Here is a 12,440-nt window from a genome sequence, read left to right on the forward strand (position 1 = left end):
CTTGTTCATTTGTTACTCTGTCAGCAGAATTATGTACTTTCCTGATTTTGAATCCTGGTGGAAGGGTGTAGCATGGGCCAAGGAAAAGCCCCTTACATTTTGGAGCAGATTCAAATCACGGGACAGATACACAAATTCATTTTCACTTTTGTTAACATTGCGAGAAAGGGCATTTGGCCTTTGGTGGAGGTCTGCGCACTCCAACAGTCCTTCTAGATTTTTGGGCGTTGTTGGCAGCATATTAGTTTGTATTTCTAGTGCTCTCATGTAGTTAGCTTCTGTACATCACACAGTTTGTCTTTAGATAAGTTTGCATTAAGTCATTTAAAGTTTTTTGACTTACCAGGGCTGAAGGTGCCACTGCTGGCAAACATTTAGTCAGACATGAGCAAAAGATGGCTGCCTAAGCAGAGCTCATAAATACAGGAAGTGGCCAATCAGAATGTACCAAGTGCCCCCCACATCATGGGGGTGATTTTGATTTTGATTGATTGATTAATTGCAAAGGTATTATACTGATAGAAAAAAATGTCCTGTTTTGTTTTATTTATAGTTTGGGTGGTAGTGTTTGTCTTTCTGTTACTCTTTTGTATCAAAAATGGTCTGATCATCCATTATTTGTGTTCAGTACTTTTGGTAAATACAAATTTTAAAAATGCACCTATGACTCCTCGTACTTTTCAGCCCGATCTCTTAACTTGACCTGCAATTTCTGGACTTTATATGACCACCCTCCACCCAAGGTACAATACAGCAATAAAACTTATTCTTGGTTGTGGCCCCCAAGGCGCTGCTCCAGAAGGTTGGAGATCTCATCCTGGATGTTGACGGGTGCGCCTTCTGCCCATCCTCTGAGGTCCGCAACCTTGATGTAATCCTGGACTCCACAATCTCTTTCCATACTCACATCAAATCCATCACCAAATCCATCTTTTTTTTATCTCAAAAACATCTCCAGACTCCGGCCATCACTCTCTGACTCTGTGGCAAAAACCCTATGTCCAAAACTCTTCACTGGCTCCCAATTAAGTCCCTCATCAAATATAAAATCCTCCTTCTTACCTACAAATCCCTCCATGCTCTGGCCCCACAGTACCTCTCCAACCTGCTCCATCCATACACCCCAGCCCGAAACCTGCGGTCCTCAGACACTGGCCTGCTCTCCATTCCCCACACCAGACTCTGTACCTTCGGAGACAGAGCCTTTAGTGTTGCAGCCCCATCCCTCTGGAACACCCTCCCTGCAGATATGTGAAATGCTACATCCCTGGACATTTAAAAAAAAAAACCTCCTAAAACACCACCTGTTTACCACAGTCTACTACAACCTCCTTTAGCTTAGCCCCAGTAATTCTGTAAAGTGTCCTTGGGTTTCTTCAAAGGCCCTATATAAATAAAAGTTATATTATTATTATTATTATTATTATTATTATTATTATTATTATTATTATTATTATTATTATTATTATTATTATTATCATTATTATTATTATTACCTGTACTGTGTACCTGTACCTTCCTGCACTGGAAAAAAACAGCTAACATTATCCAGGCAGCAATCACATTTGCTCCAAACATGTCATTTTTAGGCACCCCTCAAACTTCTTTGCCGTGTTCACTGATCCCGGCATAACAAATAGAAACAATGGCCAAAACCACGAAAATAAGAGAATGCTCGTTTAAGTCAGCACAGGCATAAATGTTCAAATCCTGCAAACCGCTTACCACACTGATCGCTATCTAGAGTATCTATTCAAGTTAATGTATACCTGTTGATTCAGCAAGACAGATATATAGTATTAATCTGTTAACTATCCTGTATGACTCAGCAACATCACTGTAGATGTGAAACAGTAGCTAAATGGAGGCTGATGGCTTAAGGCCTTCATCTCATTAAAGCAAGTCAAAAGGTAGTGATTCACACACATAAGGTCATATGTAGCTTTTTCACACAACTGATGTCATCTTCTCTTTCGCATCCTCGCTGCGTCAAGGAGAGATACCGCAGGTCTTTCGTTCCAGCTGCTGTCAGACTCTACAATCAGCACTGCTCCCAGACCACATGGACAAAAAACACACACACACACACCAGGACTGATAAGCTGTGCAATAAAAATGTGGCTGTGCAATACTGTAAATACATTTTACTTTTTACTATTTATTCTCTTTACTTATATTAATTTATAATATGTTTATCTGTGTCTTGTACTTTCCCCCCTATCCCTTGCTGCTGCAACAGTGTGAATTTCCCCATTGTGGGACTGATAAAGGATTTTGAATCTTGAATCTTGAATCATTCAAAGAAGTAACTGCATCCTTTACTGAAGCTGCAATTTCCAACAAATGTCCTTAGGAGGCGCTGTGTGTCAGGGCTTTGGGATTTATCTGCAGTGTAGTTCTTCCTATCGCCTTCATTGACATTTAATGATAATTATAACTAGGGTCACACCGGGGGCAGATGCACACACTCACACACACACACACACACACACACACACACACACACACACACACACACACACACACATACACACACACTGCCTGGTTAAAAACATGAAGACATTAGCGGTAACTTGATGCTGAGTGAGTATTGATCTACTCTCAGGGGGCTTAGAGAGTGAGAGAACACTAGACAGCACTTTATCACAGCACTTGACCATCTAGGCTGGTGTGTGTGTGTGTGTGTGTGTGTGTGTGTGTGTGTGTGTGTGTGTGTGTGTGTGTGTGTGTGTGTGTGTGTGTGTGTGTGTGTGTGTGTGTGTGTGTGTGTGTCTTTGTTTTAGAGGGAGGATGATAAAGATTTAACTAAACACTTTTTTGCATAGAGATTTTGTAAAAAACAAGAATAGAAACCTAACCTGTCAAACCTGTCTTTGAAATCCAGTCTCCTTTTGTTCATCCTCATTCATCCTTCCATCCATCCTTCCTCTTCCTTCCTTCCTTCCTTCCTTCCTTCCTTCCTTCCTTCCTTCCTTCCTTCCTTCCTACACCATCTCAACCAATATCCTCCTGTGAGGTCTTGACTGACACATTCAATCTGCATCTATAACATTATAAAGACCAGACTGAGTAGTAATCAGGCCTCTGTGTGTGCGTGCGTGCGTGCGTGCGTGCGTGCGTGCGTGCGTGTGTGTGTGTGTGTGAGACCAGTAGGGATTTCATGATTATGATTGCTGAGGACACGTGCTGCTCAAATTCTTCAATGATTGCCTCCAAACGGAACAGAAATGCCAAACAAAACAATAAAGCCTTCGAGAGAGAGAGAGAAATGATAACATCAGACTTGGTCTGTTTCTTGAAGCTATCCAGACCACAATAACTTGAGCAAAAAGTGACCAAAGGGGACCTGAAAACAGGGAGCAGATGGAAAAACAACCACATAAAAGTGCACACGTGTGTTTCCATGCATGTGTTCTTGTATCTATACATTACTCTACACTGTACACTGCACTCATTTAGGCTGTACTTGTGGTGCGCTAGTCCCGTATTATAAAATTTTATGCTTGTTTTCACCATTCTGTCACATACAGCTTTATCTAGTCATCCATCTATATTTGAAAATCGTTCCTCATCACACACACGCACACACGCAAGCACGCACGCACACACACACACACACACTTCTCAGAAGCCAAGCCAAGTCAAACAACATAGGTGCTGGTCCAGACAGACAGTTACTGTATGTTATCTGTGTCAAACCTTCAGGCCACTGGCACATCTCCCTGTTTATCTCTCTTGTATTCTTTCTGATTGTCTCTTAACTTGATATCTGCTTACTGTTTTGGCTCCAGTTCAGAGCCATGTTGTCACTGATCACCAGGAGATGGCCTGCCTTTGATCTCTCCATCATGATTTATTCCTTTTCAGCGTCTTTGTCTCTCACACTTATGATTAATGAGTAGCACACTCACAAAAAGTACAGTACAAACAAATAGCTTTGTTATGCTTTTTAGTTTAGTTAAACTCTGTTATGTTAAATGTGATTGATTGTCTTTTTAATGTTTTGAGACAATAAGTAATTTCCACACGGTTACGAAAACAATCCATAGTGCTTTGAAATTCTTCAGATTAATGTGTTTATTTGATCTGATTAGTAGAAAAACGGGACTTTCAGTAAAAAAAACAGCTGACGTATTCTACTCAGTGGCTCCTTGGTGCTCTCTGGTCAACATCGAATGATTGATGGTTCAAAGGGGATTTTGAGAAAGTAAGAAAAAAGTGCAATATGCTGGGTTGGCGTCATTTCTTTGAGCTAAAGTAATGGTTTATACAGGAAGAATGATGATTTGTAGAGAGAAAAGTAAAAAAAAAAACGGCCATGAAGGGTTTTATTCCAAAATGTGAAATCTGCCAGATCATTGCTCAGTTGCAAGTTAGCACACTTAGGGATCAATTTTAATTTGATAACTATGAACCCCATAAACACGCCTATACTTATAAAATAGCGCATTTATGCCAAGCAGCTAAATTCTACATTCTTGAATAACATTTTGGATAAAGGTATGAAAACAACTCAATTCTAAATGTCAAACCTGAAAAGTACTTTGCCTAATTAAATTTATTGATGAGTAATCACCTAAGCTGACACTCTTTCCCTATTGACAGACATATAAAGTTAGAAATTTATCTTGGTTAATCGGGAAACAAAATATCCCCTCATTACCACTTTTGAGCAAATGTTGAGTCAGCCAGTGCCTGATCTCCAACCTTCATTAGCCCTGAGAAAACTGGGCTCAGAAACTCATTATGTAAAACATGCAGAGGAATACAAATTGAATGAAAGACACAATTTTCTCCTTATTTCCTCTTTTCCCTCAGTGTTTTCTTCTCTCAATCCTTTTTTCTCTCTTTTAATTTGGCCCCTCTGTTTGTTTTTCTTCATTCTTTCATTAGTTGTAAAAACATAGCAGGAATTCCAGCTGTAATACCACTGAGATTCAGTATCAGTGTGGGGATTCTGAGTGTGAGTGTGTCAGCGGCAAACAGACAGAGAGAGAGAGAGAGAGAGAGAGAGAGAGAGAGAGAGAGAGAGAGAGAGAGAGAGAGAGAGATGGCAGTACACTAGAGACAAGAGGCATTGCCTCATAATGATTCATCACTGTGCTATGTGTGCATGTAGGCAGACGTATCAGCCACACAGGGGCATTATGGGAATACTAAAGATTCCTAATGAAGACAATGGGACTGGCTGAGAGCTGCATTTCTGTTTATTAGTTTGGTTATAGCTGGATTATAGCCATGAAAGCCATCTTACTGCAGACACCATCCATCTGTGATGGTGCTAGCATCAGATAACTTTGACTATTTCCTTCACTGCATAACAGCTGACATTTACAGACATGCACCAGAGAGATATCTAGAAATGAACTAATACATTTAACTTGATACATTTGGACTGATATTAAAGCATGTACAGGTTAAGTTATTTTCATTTATATAGCCCCAAATCACAAATTCAATCCGTACACCCTCAATCCTTAGACCCTCAGTACAGATAAGGAAGAACTCCCCAAAACTGGAAAACATCATGAAAACATCATGACAACATCAAGAAAACAGAGCAAAACATATTTATATGATTCAACTCTAAAAGTATACTGTATATAGTATATCCATATAGTGTATATATAGTATATAGTATAGTATAGTATATTATACTGTATACTGTATATACAGTATATATAGTTAGGGGACTTACAAGCTCTAGACTAAAATAAGAACAGTCAAAATCAAAACAGCGGAGGCTGAGTAATCCGGACTTTAAGTCCCTATTATGGGGTCAACCTCCAAAAACACTGGATCCTACATGTCCAATAATACAACAGCATCTTTTATTAGACCCATTGTGGCTTCTAAATGTCTTTCAAACCCCACCCCTCCAGTTGGTTGACGCAGGCTAAAGATTAAAGTAAAGCACAAGCTGAGATAACCTGAATAACATCAGGGTTATGTTTGCTAACTTTAGAAAACACTTTTAGAACCACAGGGACATTATACATCTGTTTTCTATATACTGTACTCCTCATGAAGAGTAAACTGAACTTAATGTGTACAATCAGTGGAATGCCCCTTTAAGGTGGACTATACCAAAAAGAGAACAGGGAAAGCCTGCGTGATAACTGACAACACTCAGTTTAGCATTTCATTGGTCACTGACATGTGACATGAAAAAGTTACTGAGACAGACCAAGATTTACCCCACTATATTGAAATCTGAAAAAACATAAACTAAATATTTTGAAGTAACAAATTAATATTAAAATGTATATGAAAACATGTACAGTAATAAAAAATAGTTGTTGGCACTCTGCAGTAAAGCGAGATGTTTATCTGGGTTGTCTTATCCTCACTGACAATTCAGCTGGAAGGACTTTTGCATAGTCACGAAAATACGGAAAGACCATTTCTGGGAATGTGTATTTGATGGTGTGTACGGGTGTTTTCCTATCGAGGTCGAAAAATGAAAGTATTCCATGGTCATAATCTAGCTGCACTCTGACCGTTTGGGGAAATGAATGTATAGGTAGGCCTACAGATTTCACATAATCCTCTGGAGTAAGTTCACGCAGAATGTCAGTGCAACTACACCTGTAGATGGCCCAGATCTTTTCAGAGGTTTTTGCAGCCACACCAACAGCCCAAAAATCTCCCCCCACCACCACATCCCAGCTGTGTTTTCCGGACCTAAAGCCTTCAGAGCCAAAAACGTCTGAGTTGTATAGCCTTTCTGGGTTGTTAGGAAGTGCCTGACTCTTGTCGCTCATTGTTGAACGAGTCATGTGTTCTGATATAGTCAACATCGAGCTGCCAGTGTTGGGGTCCAGAGTTACAGGAGCTTCAGAGAAAAACAAATAGAAACAAAAGGGAAATGTATTGAGATGGTTTATTAAAGAAGACCTAATATGATTTTCTTTATTTTCTGTCATTTTGTATAATGTTACACTGTCAGATGTTCATGTTCCGAGTGCCTTTTTTGCTGGGGATGAGGAGACTCCTGAGATCAGCAAACGCTGACCAATCAGAGCATGGCCGTGGGCAGTATGAGAAAGAGAAGTGTTTTTGAACATCAAAACATGTAAACATGTTCGAGTAGAAACACAAAATACAAGTAGGCCTATGAACCTGAAAATGGTATATAATAGGTCTCCTTTAAAGTAAAGGTAAAAGTTGTACTGAAGGCATTACAGTGTATTCATAGAACAACCTGGTTATGTTTTTGTGATAAGGTTCATCAATTACCTGTACTGTACATGCCAGTGCAGATTAAAATGTTAACATATGGTGAGGCAGAAGCACTTTGCTTACTGTATTGGATTATGTTCTTCATCTTCTTCCAGACTGTGAACTGCAGGTTCCCCAGGTGTTTGGCCTCATCGATCAGGGCTTCTGATGGAGTCTCTGGGTTTGGCAGGTTGCATTGAGATCTAAAGGAATATTATGCAGCCATAGACTACAAGTCAAATATTTTTTAAATACCCCAAATTAGTAGAATTTGTGTTTGGTGCAAAGCCTTAAAGTTATAATCCTTTAAGATTTTTATCAAATCCAACCCATTTTTCTCTATTAGTGAAAGCTGGTATTTATTTTTCTCTAGACGTATTTACACTCATTAGTATCGACTCTAGTAATTCCACTTTTCCAAATTTGTGTTAACTTCCCCACCTTAGATCAAGCTCCCTCTCCTCTAAACTTTTGAATGGGATGCATCCAGGACTCTCCCCCCGCCCCACGGTGAATGATACCGTCCCAAACTACCATCAGCCCTGACCATCATTCAGCTGTGATTTGATAGGTGTACAGTATGCGACTTACCGCACCATAGTGTCTTTGACATTCTGTCAAATAAAGAGAAAACGGGCTAGTAAATCAACACCTATAATTATTTAACATTTTCAATATTAATTATTAGTTATAAATTAACATAGGTAATCACTGAGTACCAGCATGAATGAGAAGTCCTCAGCCTTCATCTCCCTCTCTATGGTTTGGATTTTGTCTGTGAGCGAGGAGATCTCTGTGGTCAAATTAACCATCCTGATGTTCATTGCTTCACTCTTGAGCGTGGCCTCGTTTCTCACTGCATCGATCCTCGCAGCCTCCTCTGCTCGCAGGAACTGGTAAAGCTTCTGAAACTCCTCTTTGATTGTCTTCTCCGTTTGCTGAGCCTGGAGCTGAGGAGAAAACACCTTTGTGATGGAAATCGACGACACATGTTGCTTTCTGCCTCTATAACCATAACAGTATGTCTGTGACTTACCTTAATGTGGCTTGCCATTTTATCACAGGTGAGTTTTTGTGCTTTAAATGACCCCAGTTTGGTTTTTAAATGCAACACCTTAAGCTTCAGTTTAGCCTGCAAATAAAGCTGCATGTTAAATACATAGCAAACAGGGGATTATTTACACAACACCTACATTTGCCTGTATGAGCAACATGAAGAATTATTTCTAAAATTATTTTAACTGCCAAAAGCAAAATCTCTCTCAGTTGTTTTCATTAAAATATATATTTTCTTACCCTACAGGGTTCTGCCGCTTCGTTGATGGGGGCGCAGTTGTGTTTCTTATGTTTTTGTGCATCCCTACAAATCACACAGATGAGCTGTTGATCATCCTGACAGAAGAGCTTGAGTTTTTCACTGTGCAGACTGCAGATCTCCTTAGATTTAGCTCTCTGACTTTTCTTCTCTTGTCTCAAAGTGTCAGACAGGTTTCTCAGTGCCAGATTACGTGGAGGCTGAGCCATTGGAAATATTTCCTTACAGACCGGGCATGTCTGGAGTCCGCTCTGTCTCCACCACTCCTGAAGACAGTGTTTACAGAAGCTGTGACCGCACAACAAGACGAGAGGATCCTTAAAAATATCACAGCACACAGGGCAGGTGCAATCCACCTCAGACGGTGAGACGTTGGCTGCCATTCTGATCGGACAGCTAACTTACTTTCACTTTCACAGATTCACTCGTATTTGCTCAGCCAGAGCTCAGGTTCAGTACTTTTAGTTCCAGGAGCTTTTAATAAACATACCTAAATCCCCTGTTACATCAACAAAAGCCCTATTTGCTGGATTGTCTTAGTTTATTTTGATTTCTAATACATTCCCGCGAAGCAGTTTTAGGTGCTGACTTCTCGTCACTTCTTCCTGTTTTCTGTATAACAAGGGAGGAGTCTCTGCAGTTGTGTCCTGCCCTGTGCAAACAGAAATACATTAATCTGGTTTAGCCAAAGAATAAGGAAAGACATTAACCTGTTTATCCGATTGGTTTCTATTTCACAAAATGGCGAACCTACTGTAGATCATACAACATGTACACCTCACTATTGTAAGGGAAGAGTAACATTAAGATACCAAGTGCCAACACAAATCGAGTAGTGGAAAATAACTAAGTACATTTACTCAAGTTCAATTATAAAGGAATATGTAGCTACTTTACTTGACTGTGTTAAAAACGAGATCTGCAATTAGGAACAATCCACCTTAAATCACCAACACACTTTCACAATATACCTTGATTGGTGATTTCTGTAAGTACTATGATAATAGTTTTAAGGATCAACTAACATCGTAGGCCTATATGATTTACCATTACTAGAGATTTCCAGTCCAGGGACCATTGATTTTAGGTGAAAGAAGAACTTTAACTTCACAAAACATGTGAGATCTAGTGTTGAAAGTTTTCCAGTGATTATAGAATTATTACTTCCCAGAAATATGTCACTGTTTTCCCAGGATTCCACCTGTTGATTGCCACTAATCGGCCCTATAGCTCATCTGTTCTGCATATATGAAAAGCAGCATGGTTTACATTTACAGTTTCCTTCTGCTCCTCTGTTATCTAAACATATGTTTTGCCACACAGCTTTATTGTTAACTGCCATTTTAGCATGATACATTTTTTTTTAGAATAAATCATTGCAGGTGAAAAGTTCATCCAGTTTACTGCAATCACAGCAATCATGGTTGTACTATATCTACGACAGTTGCCTGGTTGTGGCAATGAGGTATGGAGATGGTGTTTTCTTCAGAATATACATAGTCAGCAGTTTATGAACACACTTGCTAAAAAGAAAATAGGATCAAGCTGGTATTTATCTAAGAAAATGGGACCAAATTTTGGAAAGAATTCCTGCGAAATATCTACGAGGATCTCAATTCCTGGTATTCAACCTTTATGATATCTCATCAATGGTGAGAGTGGATGGGGGCAGTAACGTCAACTATCCTGCAGGAGCAGATGGGAAAATTCCTATATACACATATAATAACACAAAATGCATATAACCTTATTACTCTAATGCACACACATTCACATTAAAGCACACACATGCGCTACACACGTCCCAGCAGTGAAAATCACAAGTGATTTGCCCCTTGACCGCTGCAGCAATAGCTATCAAAGGCTAACTATTTTAACATGACAGCACACACCCCACCATTTGGCCAGCTGGTGTGGTATACTCTTTACCTTCTCTCTCTTTTTCCTTTCCTCACACAAACTTGAAAGGAGAAAACCTAATCAATCTTTCTGGCAGTGTTCAGACTGTGTTCTCTCCTTTTCAGTCTCCTCTAACAGCACAACATAAGAGGTAAGAAGGTGAGAGGAAACAAAAAAACAATTTAAATATCTTTTTTGTTTTGGGCTGCTCCAATTATGTGACAGATCAAGATAAAAGCTTAATTGTAGTATAATATGTTTATTGTGTCTGCACCAAAATTTAGCCTCAGTCATTTTTGGTTCAGTGTGGTTTGATAAGGTTTGTGTGTCGGTGTGTAAAAACCTCAGTATTGAGGTTGTCTATCAAACTGATAGTCTATAGTGGTGGAGGAAGTACTCAGACCTGCAAATGTTACTTAAGGATATTGTATAATCAGTGAAATGCCCTTATTAAGTAAAAATACATTAATGCTCACATTTGTGAAGCTGGAAACAATTAAATAGATTACCAATATTTGCCAATACATTTTTTGTCAATTGATTAATTGGCTAAGGGTTTCAACTGTACTTTTCATATGTTTTGTGTGCAAAATCTTAATTTGTAAAGTAACTAAAGTTTTTATTTTTATTTTTGGGTAGTAGAGTAATATAGGTATAAAGTGGCATAATATTAAAATAATTATGTAAAGGACAAGTACCTTAAATTTGTATTTGTACTTGAGTAAATCTACTTAGTTACATTTCACCACTACGAGCTCAGCAACATAACTTCAAGCTCATGTCACTTCACAGACTTTCCCCACTTACCTCTCCTACACTCGTGTGATTATTAGGGCTGGGGATAGTGGTGTGGGGGTGGATTCATGTGAGTCTGTTCCTATACTTAAATATTATGTCCATAACCATAAAACATTCAATCCACATAAAGCCAAATGTTCTGGATCTGGCCACAGTAGCCTCCCCAGGGTGGTGCAGTAAAACCGCCCTGAGCCGCCATTAGGTGGGAGCTGGAAGAAATACGGGACAGAGGCTGGGACCGAATGAGAGCCAGAGCACAGCTGATGGTAAACTAATTTTGTTGACCTGATATACCCCCCCCCCCCAACACACACACACACACACACACACACACACATTCAGTATGTGTTGTGTTCACACAAACACACACACACAGTGCATGTCTATGTGGGACACACATACTGTTCTGTATCGTCATGCTTCCACTCAAGTGAGGAGTCTCTTAGGACGTTGAATGTGGGACAAAATCACACTCTTGTTCTCTTTCTCTCTCTCTCTCTCTCTCTCTCTCTCTCTCTCTCTCTCTCCCTCTTTCCATCTCTTCCCTCAACTGCTCTCACAAACTTGATCACCATCTCAGCGAGTAAGGCATATGCTCCATCATTTGCCTTGAGGGACAAAAGAGTGGGAAGGAATTCAGCGAGACATTGTAGCACTTCTCTTCAGACTCTTGGAGAGAGAAGTGCTGTGTTTGTGTGTGTTAACAGCGTTCAGCTGCACAGCTTTCCTGTCTGTGACACAGAAGAAACTCTATACAAGTCTAAATCTGGACTTGATATTCAATGTACACAATTTTAAATGGAAAGAAGAAAACATCAGTCATGTTCTTTACATGATAAATAGCTGCAATTATGTCTGAAAGGGGTTGTATGTTAATGCTAGAAATCATTTTGTAAAGGCGTATGTCAAGCCTTTAAATTGTAAAGCCTTAATTTGAAATTGCCACATGAAGGTAATAGAAGCATGTGATACTAAAACCACTGTCTGCCTATCTGATGCCCGCGGGCTATTTTCTATCTCTCTGAGGAATAAAGGGATACATTGCAGTGATTACAGGAGGCCACACACAAAAAAAGAAAGAAAAAAACATGCAGAAAATAATTTATATTCAGTGTTAACTTTCTTTTACTGTGTTATGTTTGTCTCTATCTGTCACCGGACACTAATAAAGAGTCAGCAAAAAAAGTTGTAAGTGTAACTGGAGTGG

The 12,440-nt window shown here is 39.4% G+C and overlaps 1 protein-coding gene across 1 annotated transcript; it reads right to left on the bottom strand.

The window, feature by feature from the left end:
- Window positions 1-5,189: 5,189 nt before the first annotated feature.
- LOC120547287 (zinc-binding protein A33-like) lies at window positions 5,190-9,159 on the bottom strand. The gene is made up of 6 exons (XM_039782815.1): window positions 8,518-9,159; window positions 8,258-8,353; window positions 7,941-8,171; window positions 7,813-7,835; window positions 7,306-7,424; window positions 5,190-6,835 (listed from the first exon to the last, which is right to left on the bottom strand). The coding sequence occupies exons 1-6, from the start codon at window positions 8,917-8,919 to the stop codon at window positions 6,327-6,329; spliced, it is 1,380 nt and encodes a 459-aa protein (XP_039638749.1). The 5' UTR covers window positions 8,920-9,159; the 3' UTR covers window positions 5,190-6,326.
- Between the last annotated feature and the right edge of the window lie 3,281 nt (window positions 9,160-12,440).

This window comes from Perca fluviatilis, chromosome 18 (genome assembly GCF_010015445.1).
Source record: "Perca fluviatilis chromosome 18, GENO_Pfluv_1.0, whole genome shotgun sequence".
Classification (NCBI taxonomy): Eukaryota; Metazoa; Chordata; class Actinopteri; order Perciformes; family Percidae; genus Perca; species Perca fluviatilis.

Coding starts and splice junctions, on each gene's coding strand:
- LOC120547287 (XM_039782815.1), bottom strand. CDS start 8,919: ATGGCAGCCAACGTCTCACCGTCTGAGGTGGATTGCACCTGCCCTGTG. Junction 8,354..8,517: donor AAGCGGCAGAACCCTGTAGG/GTAAGAAAATAT, acceptor CTTTATTTGCAG/GCTAAACTGAAGCTTAAGGT. Junction 6,836..7,305: donor GAAGAACATAATCCAATACA/GTAAGCAAAGTG, acceptor TTTTCTCTGAAG/CTCCTGTAACTCTGGACCCC.